This window comes from Sus scrofa, chromosome 9 (assembly GCF_000003025.6).
Source record: "Sus scrofa isolate TJ Tabasco breed Duroc chromosome 9, Sscrofa11.1, whole genome shotgun sequence".
Taxonomy (NCBI): domain Eukaryota; kingdom Metazoa; phylum Chordata; class Mammalia; order Artiodactyla; family Suidae; genus Sus; species Sus scrofa.
In genome coordinates, this window is record NC_010451.4 from 127,319,455 (window position 1) to 127,340,169 (window position 20,715).

General features: G+C 37.6%; 1 protein-coding gene across 3 annotated transcripts in view; it reads left to right on the plus strand.

Annotated features, from left to right (window-relative positions):
• HMCN1 (hemicentin 1) overlaps positions 1 to 20,715 on the plus strand; it is a 492,489-nt gene that overhangs the window by 469,247 nt on the left and 2,527 nt on the right. For 2 of the 3 annotated variants that reach the window (XM_021102638.1, XM_021102640.1), the window contains 5 exons: positions 448 to 573; positions 3,222 to 3,350; positions 5,289 to 5,639; positions 9,232 to 9,351; positions 20,184 to 20,310. In XM_021102638.1, the coding sequence (XP_020958297.1) occupies positions 448 to 573; positions 3,222 to 3,350; positions 5,289 to 5,639; positions 9,232 to 9,351; positions 20,184 to 20,310 (853 nt within the window). The remainder of the gene's footprint in view (positions 1 to 447; positions 574 to 3,221; positions 3,351 to 5,288; positions 5,640 to 9,231; positions 9,352 to 20,183; positions 20,311 to 20,715) is intronic. The other variant, XM_021102639.1, reaches the window with a different exon arrangement.

The window sequence follows — 20,715 nt, forward strand, 5'->3', positions numbered from 1 at the left end:
AAAGTTTTGTCTGGATATATTCCCAGGAGTGGGATTGCTGGATCATATGGTAGTTCTGTATTTAGTTTTCTGAGGAACCTCTATACTGTGGTGTATTACATACCTTACTGGATTTAAACACTTTAACCTTATACCATAATTATGTAATCAATACCTATATTAGTTAATAATATACTTAAAATCCAAAGGTAGGAGCTCCTGCTGTGGTGCAATGGCAACCACAGTGTCACAGGAGCACTGGGATGCAGGTTCAATCCCTGGCCTAGCACAGTCGGCTAAGGACCCAGAATTGCCATAATTGCAGCATAAGCTGCAACAGTGGCCTGGAACTGATCCCTAGCCCAGGGACTCCATATGTCACAGGGTGGAAAAAAAAAAGTATACTTTTTATGGAAAAGTGGAAGAAATCACTTTCTTAATCTGCATTTCTTTTGTTCTTTTACCAAGATATAAATGAGTGTAGACAGAATGTGTGCAGACCAGATCAGCACTGCAAGAACACCCGTGGTGGATATAAATGCATCGATCTTTGTCCAAACGGAATGACCAAGGTAGAAAATGGAACCTGCATTGGTGAGTCTCTGGCTATTTCAGTGACTGAAATCCATTTGCTATCAATAAGCCAAGTAAGGCATCCATTGTAAAAACTGATGATTAGAGTAAACTTAATCTAACAAGGAAACATCTTTTTCTATAGGTTTTTCACTCCCAACTTCTCGTACGATTCAGTTCTGGGGCCCTAGGGTTTTGGCTATTCCAGGAAATTAAAGCTCACCATGGAGACTTACGACCATCTTGAGCTCCCATCCATTACACAATTAGTTTAATATCTATGTAAATTATCAAACAATTTCTAATATGAAATTTAGCATATATATTAACAAGTACTTTGGAAGCATTAAGAAACAATTATGTTTTTTTGGAGAGATGTGTTGAAAGTTCAAAAATATAGGGAGTGCTCGTTGTGGCTTAGCGGGTTATGAATCCAACTAGTATTCATAAGGATGCAGGCTTGTTCCCTGGCCTCCCTCAGTGGGTTAAGGATCTGGTGTTACTGTGAGCTGCGGTGTAGGTCACAGACACAGCTGTGGCTGGCTGTGGTATAGGCTGGCAGTTGCAGCTCTGATTCAGCCCCTAGCCTAGGAATTTCCATATGCTGCAGGTGCAGCCCTAAAAAGCAAGAATTTCAAAAATATAATTTTAAAAGTAAATATTCTTTATATGTCAAATCAATGACCAGACAATAAAGTAAATTATATTTCTTTCTAAGTTTATTCTTTGTGTGCCTATTCGGTACCAGTTTTCCATAGTTAGCAGAACAATGAGCTGCGTGAGTTACAAAAATGGAACTGATAGCATTCTTGCTGTCTTGCACATACAGTCGACTGGGATGGATCAACCAACCTCAGTCCCTCACCAAAAAAAGAAGAAAAAAAGCTGTAATACGTGAGTTCCCGTCGTGGCGCAGTGGTTAACGAATCCGACTAGGAACCATGAGGTTGCGGGTTCGATCCCTGACCTTGCTCAGTGGGTGAAGGATCCGGCATTGCCGTGAGCTGCGGTGTAGGTCGCAGACGCGGCTTGGATCCCGCGTTGCTGTGGCTCTGGTGTAGGCTGGTGGCTACAGCTCCGATTGGACCCCTAGCCTGGGAACCTCCATATGCCACGGGAAGTGGCCCTAGATAAAGGCAAAAAAAAAAAAAAAAAAAAAAAAAAAGCTGTAATACAAGGCAGGTTGAAGTACCATAGAAGAGGTTCAAATAAAATTGTAAAAGAATACTTGAAAGAGTGATGGATCACATTTAAATATAGCCTGAATGGCATGTTAACAGGTGGAGGTGGTAGAAAAAGGAAAGGAAAAAAGACCTGTATGAAGGGGAAAGAGCTGGACTTAGAGATGACATGTTAAAATTCTTCTTCCCTATAAATCCGACCTTGACGAAGTCTTAAGATGACACAGAATTTTATGTTTCTCATTTTAAAAATAAGACATTAAGAATTTCAGGAGTTCCCGTCGTGGCGCAGTGGTTAACGAATCCGACTAGGAACCATGAGGTTGCGGGTTCGGTCCCTGCCCTTGCTCAGTGGGTTAACGATCCGGCGTTGCCGTGAGCTGTGGTGTAGGTTGCAGACGTGGCTCTGGCGTAGGCCAGTGGCTACAGCTCCGATTCGACCCCTCGCCTGGGAACCTCCATATGCCACGGGAGCGGCCCAAGAAATAGCAACAACAACAAAAGACCAAAAAAAAAAAAAAAAAAAGAATTTCATACTGAAATATTTATTCAAGTTACAAAATAGCTTGGATTTGTTTCAAAATAATATTACGAGCAAGGGGAGGGTACAGATATAAATGAAAGAGTATTGACCACTTGTTGATACCTGAGGTACATGGAGGTTTAGTATAAATTTAAAAAAAACCTGAGGGCATAGGAGTTGGACTATCAGATTTCAATGACTGTTGTCAGCAGTATGGATATAGGTAAATATTTTTCTTTACTCCTAAGAACAGCAGCCAACTCAGAGCAGTATATGCAGTTATTTGCCATTTTAAGCATGTTTTAGAATACTGACTCTGTAATTATGTATAAGATTAATTAGAAATGAGGTAAGCTGAAAGATCAGAAGACTAAGAAGCTATAGCAAAAATATGGCTAAGTGGGGATAAATGAGTTTGTTTGAAGGAAGTAGAATTACCCAACCTTGGAAACTGAGGGAGTAAATTAAAGATAATGCTATCGTTTGCAGCCTGGTTGACTGGGGATAGAGGGATGCTGTTATCATAAATAAAGGTGTAATGGTAAGTTACTGGGGACATGCTGAGGTTGAAGTACTGGTAATACATGGTGATGGAGATGACCAGCTAGTAACGAGAAATTGGGGACTGTAGGTAAGAAGCAATGTGGTACTATTGTTCTCAATCTACATCAGCAGGCTCACTAGGGTCAGTAGAACAAGTAAGACGGCCAGAGGAGGAGGGATATAGAGAAAGGAAGAAAAGGCTGAGAACAAAATTCTTCTTATATAGGGAGCAAGAAAAGGAAAAGGAACCAGTTAGTAAGGAGCAGAGCTGGGACTTGAACCCAGGTTTTCTGACTCCCGGTCTCAATAACATGGTGAGAAAGGCAACATTCTAAACCATTAAAAATGTTCATTTTAAATATAATGACGGCAGGTTCTGAAAGAGGAAATGTTATTACTTTTTATTGCTTCCCTGTCCATAGATATTGATGAGTGTAAAGATGGGACCCATCAGTGCAGATATAACCAAATATGTGAAAATACAAGAGGCAGCTATCGTTGTGTATGTCCAAGAGGTTACCGGTCTCAAGGAGTTGGAAGACCCTGTATAGGTAAGTTAATAGGAACTCTTGTTGGCTAATACATCTGTTAATATTAGTTATCCAGTAACATCAACTTAATTCGGACCACTCTATCCTCAAATGCTTTCTTACTACAATTAAATTTGTAAATTGGTTTAAGTAGTCCATTACATTTGAGATAATTTAGTAATCTGAATTACTTCCTAGAGACTTCATATCAATTTCAGTTTACACTGACTTTCAAGAGAACAGCCCCTTATAGAATGCTTCCTATGCACTAGACATAATAAAGGGAGTTTGTGATGTATTTACCATGAAAACAATTATTACTTTATCTACTACCATAGATGAGTGCTTACTATATGCCGTTCCCTATGCTAAGAATCTCATTTAATTTTCCCAATTACCTGTTTATTTCCATCTTAGTTATAACTGAATATAAAGTAAGGCAGGGAAGGATAATAGAAAATATCTATAAGAAGACAGTTATGTTTTAAAAAAATTAACACAGTTACAGTCAAGAAGTGGACCTCTAAATTTGTATTCCACTTCAGAATATTTAAGTGCAGCAAAAAAAAAAAAATTGTGTAAGCTTTTAAATACTGGCTTCTGGTTTGCATGCTATACTTTAAAAATTGGATTCCTTGATCGTCTAATTCTTTATAGAAAATTCTTCCATAAAGACTTAGTTCTGTCTTTGTGTAGTCCCTGGCAAAGTACTTTGCACACAGCAAATGTCTTAAGTAATACCATTATTAGAAACTTTAAGCCGTGAGATCTTGCTTTATAGCATAGGGAACTGTATCCAGTCACTTGCGATGGAACATGATGGAGGAAAATGCGAGAAAAAGAATGTATATGTTTGTCATCGTGTCACTCTGCTGTACAGTAGAAACTGACAGGACACTGTAAACAAACTATAATGGAAAAAATAAAAATCATTAAAAAAAACTTTTTAAAATAAGTACTTTTTTAATAGCAGAAATACATATCATTTTAGTCTTCTATTTAGGTGCTTTAATTTACATATAATTTAACATCTTGATCAGTCATTACAGTAACCTAGCAGAATGAAATATGTTTATCTATTCAGTAATTTGACATACAGCTTATTGTCAGGAATTAGGCTGGAGGATAAATCAGTGAAGAAAGTAGAGATTAAAATTTTTCATTTAAAAGTCTGCATATTGATAATTTTCAAAGAAAAATTTATACTTTTAATATACTCATATTGGTTTTTTTTCATGTCATTATGCTAATAAAGAATTGGTTTTGACCTCTGGTTTTTAATTCATTTTTCCAGTTCATAGGAAGAGTTCCAAGGTACATACTCTGTGTTGATCTAGGAATAAAAAGAAAGATAATTTCTGGACTTTGTGAATTTATCTTAGGAAGAATTGATTCTGTGTCTTCATTTCCTTTTTAATTTTTTGTTAGGAAAATGTGCTGGGCATAATTATTCATTAATAATTATTGATTCAAAAGTGACAAAGAAAAATAAAATTGGTTACCAATATTTCTGCATCCAAAACCTTTAATTATATGAAATATTAGAAGCACCAAGGCCAATATTACAGTTAAATACAAATTAATGTGATTGCATTCTTCACTCCACAAACAGAATTAAGATCTACTATTAGCTTTGAACTCTAGTTTTTCTAGATTCAACACCGCATTTTCCATTATGACCCTGTATGTTCCTACTGTACATGAGCAGTCTTTAAGGAGAATCATAGAATCTGTGTGTGTGTATATATATATATATATATATTTTCATAGCTGAATGATATAAGATTTCTCAAAAGGTCACAACAGTTGAGAAATTACTGTATTCCTGGCTTTGGAGGGTAACAATGTCTTCAGTTTGTTTCACAGACTGATTCTTTGTTCCTGTGTTTTCTGTGTGTATATGTGTATGTTTTTTGTTTTTTTTTTTTCTCTTTTTTATGTATCATGGCACACGAGCAGACATTAATGAATGTGAACAAGTGCCTAAGCCTTGTGCATATCAGTGCTCCAACACCCCCGGCAGCTTCAAGTGTATCTGTCCACCAGGACAACATTTATTAGGGGACGGGAAATCTTGCGCTGGATTGGAGAGGCTGCCAAATTATGGCACTCAATACAGTAGCTATAACCTTGCACGGTTCTCCCCCATGAGAAACAACTATCAACCTCAGCAGCATTACAGACAGTACTCACATCTCTACAGCTCCTACTCAGAGTATAGAAACAGCAGAACATCTATCTCCAGGACTAGAAGGACTAGTAGGAAAACTTGCCCTGAAGGCTCTGAGGCAAGCCATGACACATGTGTAGGTAAATGTCAGCCTATTCCATTTCCTTTCTGTGGGCTCACGTACGGTCCAGAGTCTGAGCATATATACAGAACCTGTGAAGAGTTTGTGGGCAGTGAACCATCTCTGCTCTCAAATCTGGGATGACTCAAAGTTTCAAGGCATTGACTCTGGCACCTAAAGCAACTGCAAATTTTATCGAATGAATGTGTATCTACATGTGTATATTCTGATAATTTATTGTTTTATATTGGTAGTTTCTCTTTTTTGATCACCCAGAGAGTGGGACTAAATTTGATGCTATATAGAAAAAAAATTCAGTGGCATCCAGAATACGTTTTTTAAAAAGCATGCATATATTCACCATAATATAATACTATCAGATTATGGCTTTATCTAATGGATGCCAAAGCAGTGGGTAAAAAGGGAAATTCTCAGCTACTGTGTCAACTACTTGTTCTGCATGACAGCCAACACTGCCCTGACTGTTGTTCTACACTCCCCATGGAACACCTCCGCTCGATTATTTTGAATATATGTAAGTCACTGAAAAGATAATGTGAGCCAAGACAAAATTAACTTGTTTTCATTGTTGTTAAATATGTGCTTTCAGTATCTTTAAACTCACACGTCTGTAACTTTATTTGCAAAAGTGAACAGTAATTTCTAACTTGAGAATGGAGATCTTGTTTCCAGTTTAGTTACAGGTATTACCATCTGTCATTCATTTAATTCAGTTTTCTGTGAGCATTCACAATTTGCATGTCACTGAGCTATGCACCAAGGGGAATTAGCAAACACAAATTAGCCCCACAATTTGGTAGAAGAAATGAGAAAGCAGGAAGAAAGGTTAGAGGGAGCAAGAAAGGAAGGAAGGAAAAAATCTGTTAAATTTGAAGACCCCCTAAGCTGACCTCTTGTTCTTGCATTTTTTCTTACATATTCTATGCTTTGCTTTTTCTCTCAGTAAAACATTTCTTTTGAACATTTAAAAAATACCATCTGACTTCAGTTTTTATCATTTGTTTTTCTGCCCTTCTCCAGGCCCTGTTGCTGCATCATCATCTCCTTAGACTTGCTTCCTTAGTCACTCAGATGGACCTAGCTTCTCATATTACCTCCACTCAGCTGGATCTTCCTACTCTCTGGATCCTTAACACTTTAACCTTTGTTCTCCTAGGTCCATGTATTCCCAGAACTTTTCTGTCTGGCTATCTGGATGTACCTGAAGCTTAATATGAAGTATGTGGAATCTTCTATGATTGGCTTCCTAGAACTGTGGACAGGGCTAGTTCCTTTTACTCCTTGAAATTCAACCATTAATGCATTCATTAACAGCTCTCTCTGTTTTGTCCCATATGGTCAAGCACTACTTAGTTACTAAACTGTGGACTTCACTGTCTTTGGGAGTATGTCAAACATCACTCTCAGCCTGCTCTAAACCATTCTTACTAGTTTTTCCCATTGGTAATTTTGCGATCTTTTCAGGCTCACAATTTTGACCTCTTTGTTAGTGACATTTTTCACTGTTCTCTTATGGACAGAATTAACATCTGACTTTTTTTTTTTTTTCAAAATTTCTTCCAAATAGTCATTCCTGCTGAAGGGTTTTCGTATCTTATTCACGTTCCATTCTCTGTCTTCATCTTAAACCACTCTTTCTTCTCTTCTGCTTTTACTCTCCTGGACCAAAAATCCTTGTCGATGCTGTGGCAAATGAATGAAACTACATTCCCCACAGCATACACCATCTGGTTGATTTCTTCTAAATCATCTGAAGGTCCAAGTCATTTTAAGAAAGTGTCCCTGATTTATAACCAACTCTCCATTTCTTTATCACAGTCTATGCCCTGTAGTTTCACCATAGTAGAGCCTTTAAAATGTTTTCTGTATCTTTATACTTATTAGTGTAATGTCATGTTTGTACGAATTACCTTCCCCAAACCATCCACTGTGTTTCAGAGTGAGGACCAATCTTAGAGGACCTAAACATCTATGAGTAGTCTATTACTGGATATTTAAGTTTTATTGGGGGGAAACTAGTAGGCTTAGACATTTAGAAATATTAAAATATGGTATTTTATGGTGTTGATCCTAATAAAGAAATGTACACTTAGACTGCAGACAGCTTTGGAATTATGTAAAGAGCAACTTGCCAAAAAACGCCTTTAATTAACCATCTGGGATAGACAATTTACAAAAGATTCAGATTAACACCATGAAATCTTGTTAGGCTTGGGCTAAAATTAAGCTTTTTAGGGAACTGATTCCACAGCTTATTAGGAAAAATGAATGTTGTATTGCTTTTGAATGCAGAAATCATACTTGGGGCCACTTAAAAATTCATACTCTGGAAACTGCAGTGTTGACTCCTTGGAGTGCAACATCATTTACATTTTTGTTATTTTAAAGCAGATTATAAAGGGAAAAAGTAAAAATAAGTCATACAAGTTCTGGAATGAAAGTTTTGGCTAACTAAAATGAGACAAAAACAATGACCAGTATTTGATGAGTGTTTGTCATTAACAGCTTTTGAATCATTGCAATTATATTCTGAGCATATGCAAGATATGCAAAATGAACAGAGTGCTTTGCTCTGAGTCATCTCCCAGTTTTCACTTTTTCTCTTCCCATTGGTAATTTTGCTAACTTTTTCAGGCTCACAATTTTGACCTCTGTTAGTGACATTTTTCCAGCCCACAGCACTCCTTCTTCCATTTTGTACCACATTCTCCTCTTTCTTCTAATACCGACTGGCAGATTTTAACGTTAGTCAAAGCAAAATGCAATTGGGATAAGAAATATGAGGCCTCTTAAATCCCATCTCTGATACTGAAAGCAAATACCAATTAATTTTTAAGTATCTACTCTTGCTCTCCTTTTTAGAGCCATTGTCTTGGCTTTTTTAATGATAGCAGATAGATAACTCTTTATAGTTCATGTTTTCTCATATTACCATATTTCACTTTCCAACAAGCCTGTCAAGTACAGTGGTTTTACCAATGACTCCTTTTGGTAGAACAATCAACCGAGATCTTGCAGAGTTTAGTGGCTGGCCTAAGACAACACAACAATTATGTCTATGTAGTTGCCATTAGTACTTTACAATTGTATGGAGTTTGATAAATATTCCTATTGCAAAGATAAAACAACCCCCTTGATGATATCTGTGTATGCGAAATCTATGCACTGCTGTAAGAGAGCGGGGGGAAGCTTAAGTTTAAATAAAATAGAAACAAATTTTTCCCAATTACTCTCAATAGAAACTATCTTTTAGATAAATAGTACTATTCTGTCAAGAGTTTAGTGGCTTAGGATCTTGTACAGGTCTGTTTCATCTGTCATTCCAATCTTATTTAACTAATACAGAAATTGGCCAGTTTGGGGCTTCAGCTCCTATATATTGATACACAGAAGAGATGTTCATATTTTATAATAAGGACAGTTTATACTGGACTCCATTAAAAACAGACCCTGGTATGAAACTTAAGTACATAAGTGTAAAACCAAGACATTTTCTATTGTTCTATGTCAACCACTTGTTTATAGGTGGTTCTGTCAAAGTTTCTGCCTTTGTTTAGGGTAGTTATAAACTCTTCTTTCTTTCTGCACAGATATTGATGAATGTGAAAATAGAGACACCTGCCAGCATGAGTGTAAAAATACCTTTGGGAGCTATCAGTGTATCTGCCCTCCTGGCTATCAACTCATGCTCAATGGAAAGACATGTCAAGGTGAGAACATTTTGGGACATTTACTGCTGCAACTTGACTTAAAATCAACATAGGATAGTGTGTGAAATTAAATGCCTTTTAAAATTACTCTTCTAGTTAGCTCCCTCTCCTTTCACATTCCCCCCGGTCAGACTTATCTTTAAACATTGCTTTTGCAAACAGGAATAGCAAGAGAAAGCAATGAAGGAAAGAAAGAGTTGAGAAACATTTTTGATATGGTCTTACTAAAAGGAGCAGGAATGCCTAAGCCAGTTCCTATCATATATGTTTAAAACTAAATGGGAATAGACCTCTTCAAACATATTTACACAGTTTAGCCAAGAACAAGGAGAAATAGGAAAAGTGAGAAATAAATGTATTCCAGTGTTAAGCACTGTTTCACACTTTGTCTTAGTGATCAGTGGGTAATTTGATTAATAATCCATTCTTTGAGTCAACAAGTAATAAGTACCAACCATGTGCAAAAATTGCAGGATGCAAAAGATGAAAACAGATGAATGAGGTAGTCTCTTAGTTTTATGATCTTAGCATCTAGTGGAGATAGAAATGCAAATAAATGCATAAACATACAAGGTTGTAGGTGTTCTAAAGAGTTTTAGACAATGTGTAGTGGTAGGAAAAAAATACCAATCTCAATAGAAATTTCCACACAAAAATGTTGAAAGGGGCATTGTATTCTGATACTGCAATGTATACTTAGATCAAAAAGAAATGTAAACTTGTATCAATCTTTAAAATCTTCTAAGAAACCCACTCAATTTTGTGGACAAAATCTAAGTATTATGTATGTCTTAATAAGCCTCTGAATTTTATTAATTTCTGTCATGTACAAATTCTTTCCTTTTCTAAAGGATAGCAAATAAAATCTCCAAGAGTGCTTTATTGCAATTGAATTTAGATTGACTTTTCCCTTTCTGTAAGAATCACAAAATACTTGCTAGGATGCAGCTCATGAAAATGTGTTCCAAAAGGTAAGACCTGGATGGACAGTGGCTTCACCCGAGTTACCATGAGCCTCCCCACCCCCTAACCAAACCATTCACCTATTCACACTCTGAGAGCCCCCACTGATCATTTGGGCTGGAGAAGAAAAGTAAACTCACTAACACCTTTGCTCCCAGCCATCACTCAAACATAAAGAATTTACCCTATGAGGAACATTTCACTAAGTTTTGAAGTCCTAGAATAACATTCACATCATGCTCTTATTTTTTTCCAAAACAACTATCTCATTTTAATCAGCACTATAGTTTTGTCAAAAGCAATAAAACATGTACCCATTCTACAGATGATAAAACTAATTCTCAGAGTCATTATGTGAGCCTCAATGTCCTAAAATCAACAAGAGCAAGGGTAGGACTTGATCACCAATCTCACAAAGTCTAGAGTTGTCCTTTGTCTCTCCTGTGATGCTGTCAACATCAAGGTCATTGTACTAGGGTAGCACAATGAGGGAGGTGAGGTGAGGGCATTCACACTGTCCACGTTTTATAACTTTCCCCAGCTCTTCAACCAGAGAATCCATCTGAAGAGGTGGCAGTGCCCATGACTAACATTATACTTCCTGCGGGTGTACTGGATACCAACAAAGGAGGAGGGTAGATACTGAAACATTTGGACTAGCCAACTGGACTGCAAACCCCTCAGCCAGATTTTTAAGGGTTATATCATGTCATATTCTTATTAGAGGATTTTTTTTTTTCTTCTCTAAATTCAGCCAGTTTTTTTTATTTACCCTTTTCACTCATTCAGTTCACAACATTTTTTAACTTTCACTTGTGTTTCAGAGAGTGGAAAATATGCACAAATCAGAAACAGGTGTCATTTGAAATGTTTGCAATTTAAATGAGTTGCATATTTTTGTGGTTAAAAAAAAAGACATGAGAGAAAACAATTATGATCTTTAGGCATGTGTTTAAAGAATAACTTCGAGACTTTTTATAGCTTTTAAAAGTGTTTGAGGCATTTATGGGGAACAAAAGACTACTTTTCACTTACAGATGAATTTTTGAAGCTTTATGTATTAGTGATAGAAATGTAAATAATAAAATGGAAATTTAGGTGAATTTGACACAGTCAAAAGTGGAAGTCACCAGACTGCAAAATGAAAAACAAAAAGCATGACTGATCATGATTGGTCCCAGAAGCAGAGAAGAGAAACTAAAAAATCCTTATGCTAATCTTAAACACCACTAATCTAATTCTAAAAGTGTAAAATCACTGTATGTTGGCACTGCATTTGAAATGAGTGTTCTAATCTATTCAGGTTTTTCAAAAGTAATTAATAATGTTTATCACGAATCTGAATTAGGGAGTTCCTTCGTGGTGCAGCAGGTTAGGGATCTGGTATTGCCACTGAAGCAGCCTGGGTTGTTGCTGTGGCTTGGGTTTGATCCCTGTCCCAGGAACTTCTACATGCCATGGGTACAGTCAAAAAGAAAAAAAAAAAAAAAAAAAAAAACCTGAATTACTCTATACTTTCTGTAAGACAAATGTTTCAAGTGTTTATCCTAAATTACTTTTTTTAATGGATCCTGAAACACTTGATTAGAGGTATTCATATGCCCTGAAGCTATTCACACGCAAGTTTTTCGGCTCATCCTAGTATTCCTTTCTTGTGGCAATAATGTTTATGTTATGAAATACCTATTCTTTAATTTTTTGGTAATTTTCTAATAATGTTTTATAAAAACCAGACATCACCACATTGTCAGTTAACGGAAGAGAGCCTGATTTCACTGTCTTTTCTTGCTTCTTTTTAAGAGCAGTGAGTAAGAACAGTGTGCGTAGAGTGAACACCTATAGGATGCTTAATCTTGGGAAGATGAGTTACAGAAGACAAACGAGGGTTTCCTTCTCAGAAGCTCAGATACTCAATGAAAGCCCTCCTATGGGCAGTGTACATTAGTATGGAGCTAAGAGACAAACACTTTGCATATTAGATTCTGATTTTTTTTTGTAGATTCAGACTCAGCCAATGAAAGTTTGTGATAAAGTAGCTACTTTTATTACAAACATATGTCCAGATTCTGGCCTCCAAGCCATCATTTTTATGGGTCCTAGCAGCCCAAGGGCCCCCTTGTTTTTTCATGCCTTCACTATTAAAATTAGAACTAAAATGAAATTTTGAGTACAGGCATGAAGAGAATTTTTTTATGAGAGAAAGATAAGTGTAATTGAATTACCTTCACATTTTCCTAAAAGGCTTTTTAATTCATTTTGAGACAATCTTGTTTTGTCAAGGAGATAGAGCACTTACAACAGATAAAATCCTAATTAGAAATTGGTTTACAGAAACAAAAAGCTAGATTTAACAGAATAAAAACTTGTTTCACACTGTGTTCCATTCCTAGAAGAAAATCTAGTCCTAATATAAAATGAATTAACAGAAAACACATTATGTCATTATCAGCATATTTAAGTAACTAAAAATCAAGTAAGCATTTTATTCCACATATTCTAGCTCAGTATCTTTTGACTTCTGTAGACAACTGTTAAGCTTAAAATAAGTAATTATGTAGTCATTTCCTTAGAAAGTGGAATATATTTGGAGCCAAATCTAAAATATTCATTTTTTAACAGAAATGCAAATACTAAATAATTTAGAAATTTCCTCCATTTATGCTCTATGATTAAAATGTCATCTATGGAATGTCTTCTCTCCTTCCTCTCTTTTTATAGCAATATTCCAAGTTACTTATGAATTAACAAAAGAATTTCACAACTTTAACCCAATTCCAATATAAATACCATCATGCAGATCCTAAATAGATATTTAGTACTGTGAAATGACCTTATCATTACATACTCACTGTTCGTGGCACCAATTCTATGATGCAAGTACATTTGACCTTTAATTACCTGCCTCTCCAGAAAACTGATTTGGGTCCAATTAATTATACGTGTTCCCTCCTGTATGTCAGGATATATGATTATTCAAATACTAAAGAAGATAGTGTTACGCGTGCCTGTATGCAGCCAATTGACATAAACTTTCTCTAAAATGAGCAGTCTTTATATTTTTTGTTTACCTATTCAAAGAAATTTGAAAACCTTATACTTCACTTACACTTGTAAGAAACTGACCACTAAGGTTTCATACCATGTTTAAACAGTTGCATAGGACATGAATCCTGGCATTGTTGTTTGCTCTTCATGTGCTTTAAACATAGTTTCATTAAAACTTTGGAACTGCAAACTTAACTCAGTTAAGGGAGGGCAACCACCACATAATTTAAACATCTGTACTTATTGTTAAACCACTCAGACTGACCATCAGAAAAAGTATAAGGTCATTTTCTATTCAAGTAAAAGTGTTAGTAAGTGCTCCTATGACAGCTACCTCACTTCTGAAATCTAATTTAAAGTGGAGTTGGTTTGTAGCCATGATGAAATAATACCTGTCACCATCAATTGCTATCACCAATGCTCTCACCTTTCCTATGTGCCTGAAAGCATTTTACATACGCCCTTTATCATAAAGAGATTGGAAATTAGTGGAAACTTCTCTTTTGTAAAGCAAAAGAAGTATGTGAGAGGGGAGAGTTTGGGAAGGGAGAACTCCAGACATTGGAAATTCTCATGCAGATTGATTTTAGGAAGAAGTTATGGAAAATGAAAATTGGAACAGAGACCAGAACAAGAGAGCAGAGTAAAAGGACCTTGAGCTCACGTCCTCTCACAAGCACACCAAAATCAAAAGTCACTGCAGAATTAACAGTTGATGACAAGTACTGGAATCTGACAAAAAAGATATTCTACATCCAAAGACATAAAGAAGAAACCAAATGAAACAACAGGAGGGAGGCATTCCCAGTATAATCAAATCCCTATCCCCTGGGTGGGCGACCCAGAAACTGGCAAACAATTACATAAAGAAGTTCTCGCACAGGAGCAGGAATTCTGTGCTCCATGCCTGGCTCCCCAGCCTGGGCATTCAGCATGTGGAGAGGCAACTCCCAGAGCACTTGGCTTTGAAGGCTAGCACAACTTGAGTGCAGGAGCCCCACAGGACTGAGGGAAATAGAGACTCCACTCTTGAAGGGTGCACACAAGGTCTTGTGCAACCAAGGCAAAATCAGTGACTTCCTAGGAGCCTCAGCCAGACCTAGCTGATCTTAGAGAGTCTCCTGAGAAGGACAGGGGAAGCTGTGGCTCACTGTGGGGACAAGGACACCAGTAGTGGAGGTACCAGGGAATATTCATTGGTGTAAGCTCTCCTGAAGGCTGTCATTTTGGCACTAAGACCTGGCCCATGCAACAGTGTGTTAGACAATAGTATTGGGACACCTCAGGCCAAGCAACCAACACAGTGGGAAAGTAGCCCCACCCACCAGCAAATAAACTGCATGAAGTTTGAGTCCACAGCTGCCTCTAGACGTACTTCTTGACATGGCCCTTTCCACCAAAAGGCTAAGACCCAGCTCCACCCACCAGTAGGCAGGTAATTGGTCCCTCCCTCCAGGACACTTGCAGAAGCCTCTAGACCAGCCACACCCACCAGACAGCAGACACCAAAAGCAAGAATACCAGGATCCAGTAGCCTGCAGAATCAAGGCTACAAACACAGATCACAAGCTAACCGAGGATCAACTGGTCCTTGACCCATGGGTGATGAGAGGAGTATACTGCTGGGACACATAGGACATCCCCTAGAGAAGGTCATTTCTCTAAGGTAGAAAAATATAACCAACCTTCTACCTACACTTTTAAAAAATTAGAAATATAGACAAAATGAGATGGCAGAGGAATATGTTCCAGACAAAGAAGCAAGATAAAAGTCCAGAAGAACAATTAAATGATGTGGAGATAGGCAATCTACATGAAAATTAGTTCATGAGAAAAGCATTCAGAGTAATACTAGTAAGATGAACCAAGAACTCCAGAGAAGAATGGATGCACAGAGCAAGAAGAAACAAGAGGTTTTTTAACAGAGTTAGAATATACAAAGAACAACCAAACAGTTGAAGAATACAGTTACTGAAGTAAAGAACACACTAAAAGGATCCAGTAGCAGAATAAATGAGGCAGAAGAATGGATAAATGAGCTGGAAATGAGTGGTAGAAATCACTGGTGCAGAACCAATAAAAAAGAATGAAAAGAAATGAAAACAGTTTAAGATACCTCTGGGACAACTTCAGAATGCACCAACATTCACTTACAGGGGTCCCAGAAGAAGAGGGAATGAAAGGGCCTGAAAAAATATCTGAAGAGATAATAGTTGAAAACTTTCCTAACATGAAAAAGGAAATAATTACTCAAGTCCAGGAAGCACAGAGTCCCATGCGGAATTAACCCAAGGAGGAACATGCCAAGACACAGAGTAATCAAGTGACCAAAAAAAATTTTTTTAAGCCATACTTATGGCATGTAGAAGTTCACAGTTCAGGGACTGAACTCACGCCACAGCAGTGACCGAAGTCACAGAAGTGACAACACCAGATCCTTAGCCCACTGCACCACCAAGGAACTCCCAAATTGACAAAAACTAAAGAGAAAATATTAAAAGCAACAGGGAAAAGTAAAAACATACAGGAGAATCACTATCAGGTTATCAGCTGATTTTTCATCAGAAAATCTGCAGGCCAGAAGGGAATGGCATGATATATTCAAAGTAATAAAAGAAAAAAAAAAACTACAGAAATCCTTTACCCAGCAAGGCTGTTGTTCATATTTGATGCAGAAATCAAAAGCTTTACAAACAAACAAAAACTAAGAGGGCAGCATCACCAAACCAGCTTTAGAAAAATTGCTAAAGGAGCTTCACTAGGCAGAAAAAAGGCCATAACTAGAAACAAGAAAATTATGAAATGGGAAATCTTGCTCATGAAGGCAAACATATAGTAAAGATAGGAAATCATCCACACACAAATACGACATCAAAACCAATCAGTGGGTTAAGGATCCAGCATTGCTGTGAGCTGTGGTGTAGGTCACAGATGCAGCTCAGATCTGGCGTTGCTGTGTTGCAGGCCAGCAGCTCTAGCTCCAATTAGACCCCTAGCCTGGGACCCTCCATATGCCACAGGTGTGGCACTAAAAAGCAAAAATAAGGGTGGGGGCAGTTTATAGCAATATGTGCTTACTTCAGCAGACAAGAAAAATCCCAAATAAGCAATCTAACTTTATACCTAAAGCAACTAGAGAAAGAACTAACAAAACCCAAAGTTAGTAAAAGAAAAGAAAGATCAGAGCAGAAATAAATGAAAAGGAGATGAAGAAAATAATACAAAAGATCAATGAAACTAAAAGTTTGTTCTTTGAAAAGATCAACAAAATTGATAACCTTTAGCCAGATTTATCAAGGAAAAAAGGGGAGAAGGCCTAAATCAATACAATTCTAAGTGAAAAAGAAGTTATAACAGACACCATGGAAATACAAAGAATGTAAGAAACTACTGCAAGCAACTATGTGCCAATAAAATGGACAACCTAGAAGAAATGGGCAAATTCTTAGAAAGGTACAATCTTTCAAGACTGAAGCAGGAAGAAATAGAAAATATGAATGGACCAGTCACAAGTACTGAAGTTGAAAATGTGATTTAAAAAATTTCCAGGGAGTTCCCGTCGTGGTGCAGTGGTTAACAAATCTGACTAGGAGCTATGAGGTTGCGGGTTCAATCCCTGCCCTTGCTCAGTGGGTTGACGTTCCGGCGTTGCCGTGAGCTGTGGTGTAGGTCGCAGACGTGGCTCAGATCTTGCATTGCTGTGGCTCTGGCGTAGGCCGGTGGCTACAGCTCCGATTAGACCCCTAGACTGGGAATCTTCCATATGCCAAGGGAGCGGCCCAAGAAATGGCAAAAAGACAAAAAAAAAGAAAAAAAATTTTCCAATAAACAAAAGTCCAGGACGAGCTTGCTTCACAGGTGAATTCTATCAAACATTTAGATAAGAGGAGTTCCCATTGTGGCACAGTGGAAATGGATCCAACTAGTATCCATGAGGATGCAGGTTTGATCCCTGGCCTCGCTCAGTGGGTTGGGAAACGCGTTGCTATGAGCTGTGGTGTAGGTTGCAGACACAGCTTGGATCCTACATTGCTGTAGCATAGGCTGGCAGCTGTAGCTCCAATTCGACCCCTAGCCTGGGAATTTCCATATCCCAAGGGTGTGGCCCTAAAAATAAAAAAATTAGGTAAGAGTTAATACTTATCCTTCTGAAACTGTTTTCAAAAATTGCAGAGGAAGGAATATTCCCAAACTCATTCTATGAAGCCACCATCCTCCTGATACAAAAGTCAGAAAAAGATACCACAAAGAAAGAAAATTAGAGGCCAATTTCACAGATGAAAAGTGATGCAAAAATCCTCAACAGAATACTAGCAAACAAAATCCAATAATGCATTAAAAAAATCATACACAATCAAGTGGGATTTATCCCAGGAATGCAAGGATTTTTCAATATCCAAAAATCAGTGTGATACACCATATTAACAAATTGAATAAAAACCATATGATCATCTCAATAGATGCAGAAAAGGCTTTTGACAAACTCAAACACCCATTTCTTATAAAAACTCTCCAGAAAGTGGGTGCAGAAGGAACAACCTCAATATAATAAAGGCCATATATGACAAACATCATTCTCAACAGTGAAAGGCTGAAAGAATTTCCAGTAAGATCAGGAAGAAGCCAAGGATGTCCACTCTCACCACTTTTATTCGACATAGTTTTGGAAGTCCTAACCATGGCAATCAGAGAAGGAAAAGAAGGAAAAGGAAACCAAATTGGAAAAGAAATAAAAGGAACCCAAACTGGAAAAGAAGTAAAGCTATCACTATTTGCAGATGACACCACACTATGCATAAAGTCCTAAAGATGCTACCAGAATATTATTTGAGCTCATTAATGAATTTGGTAAAGTTGCAGAGTGCAAAATTAATAGAACTCTATTGCATTTCTGAATTACTAATAATGAAAGATGAGAAAGACAAGTTAAAGAAACCATCCCATTTACCATCACATCGAAAATAATAAAATACCTAGGAATAATCCTTCCTAAAGAGAATAAGAGCTGTACTCTGAAAACTATAAAATATTGATGAAAGAAATCAAAGATGAAACAAACTGATAAAAAGATATACCAGGCTCTTGAATTGGAAGAATCAATATTATCAAAATGATTACATGAGCCAGGGCAAACTACAGATATGCGATCCCTATTAAATTACCAATGGCATTTTTCATAGTACTAAAATGAAAAAAATTTTTTAATGTATTAAAATAAAAGCAAACAAATGAGACCTAATTAAACTTAAAAGCTTTTGAACAGCAAAGGAAAGCATATACAAAATGAAAAGACAGCCCACAGAATAGGAAATGGGAGAAAATATTTGCAAATGAAGTAACCAACAAAGGATTAATCTCTAAAACATATGAACAACTCATACAATTCAGTATCAAAAAAAAAACCCAATCAAAAAATGGGCAGAAGACCTAAATAGGCATTTCTCCAAAGAAAACATACAGATAGCCAAAAAACACATAAAACAATCCTCAGCATCACAAAGTATTACGGAAATGCAAATCAAAACTACAGTACCACTTTATGCCAGCCGGAATGACCAAGATCAGAAAGTCTACAGACAGTAAGTTCTGCAGAGAGTGTGGAGAAAGGGAACCCTCTGTTGATAAGAATGTAAATTGCAGTTGCTATGGCTATGGAGTAGGCCAGCGGCTACAATTGGACCCCTAGCCTGGGACCTCCATACGCTGCAGGTGTGGCCCTAGAAAAGACAAAAAAAAAAAAAAAAAAAATGTAAATTGGTACAACCACTATGGAAAACACTCTGGAGGTTCCTCAACAAACTAAAAATAGAACTACCACATGTTCTTGCAGTGCCACTCCTGGGCATCTATCCGGAGAAAACCATTATTTGAAAAGATACATGCACCCTGTGTTCACTGCAGCACTACTTACCAAAGCAAAGACATGTAACCACATAAATGTCCATTCACAGGGCAATGGATAAAGAAGACGTGGTACACAAATACAATGGAATATTACTCAGCCATAAAAAAGAACAAAATAATGCCATTTGCAACAACATGGTTGGAACTAGAGACTCTCATACTGAGTGAAGTCAGTCAGAAAGAGAAAGACAAATACCATATGATATCACACATATTTGGTATTTAATGTATAGCACAAATGAACCTTTCCACAGAAAAGAAAACCATGGACTTAGAGAACAGACTTGCGGTTTCCCAGGGGCAGGGGGGGAGAGGAGGGGAGAGGGAAAGAGTGGGAGGGATTGGGAGCTTGGGGTTAATGGATGCAAACTCTTGCTTTTGGAATGGATTAACAATGAGATCCTGCTGTGTCGCACTGAGAACTATGTCTAGATACTTACAACGCAGCACAACAATTGGAGAAAAAAGAATGTATAAATGTATGTGTAACTGGGTCTCCATGATGGTAGAAAAAAAGTGTGTTGGGGGAAATAACAATAAAAAATAAATTCCAAAACGTAAAATAAAATAAGTGATATCCTTAAAAAAAATTATTGGCTTTACAAAACTCAAATGCATTTTATTTTCCAAATACAAAAATTGGAGTTCCCTTCTACTTCCCTAGCTCTTATTTTTTCCATGTCTTTTCACCTATGTTTTAAAAAAAAAAAAACAAAACTTATCTTCAGTGAAATATGGGAAATAGCACACCAGATATCAAGATCCCCACTTGGTAGTTGAAGAAACTTAGGTACAGCTACCGAGTTCATTCTGAGGGTGAGAGCTGGCCCTCGACATTCCAGTCAGATATCCGCAACGCCTGCCCTGACACCTGTTCTGACCCAAGTTGCTGATGCTCCTTGTTCCCTTTCCTGATGTAGATGTTGATGAGTGTCTGGAGCAGAATGTACGCTGTGGGCCGAATCGCATGTGCTTCAACATGAGAGGAAGCTACCGGTGCATCGATACGCCCTGTCCACCTGACTACCAGCGGCATCCCTTTTCAGGGTATGTCTTCCCTCCTCTTCCCAGACATGCTTTGGAAAATCCTTCTTCCCCTCTCTCCTTGACCAGCAAGCCCTGTCTACAGTCATGTTTCATTCACAGCAGGTCAGTTTCCCCCAGGGAATATGGGGTTACACTGTGTTCCTTCTTCAATGAATGGGCAAGAAATGAGCTCATCTTACAGCAGCCTAAACTGTCCCTTGGAGCTGCAGGGGTTCCTGGAGCAAGTCTCCCCAGCGTATAATCTACCAGGCAACATCTAGAATTCTGCCTCAGGAGGGAGGGTTTTATGGGGTGACAGAGCCTGCCTTTCTTTGAAATTGTCCACTTTCAGCTGATGTTGCCTCAGGGCTCAGTCCATAGAGTACTCCGAGAAGCGCCAGGGCTGTTGGCCTAATGAGTCATTGT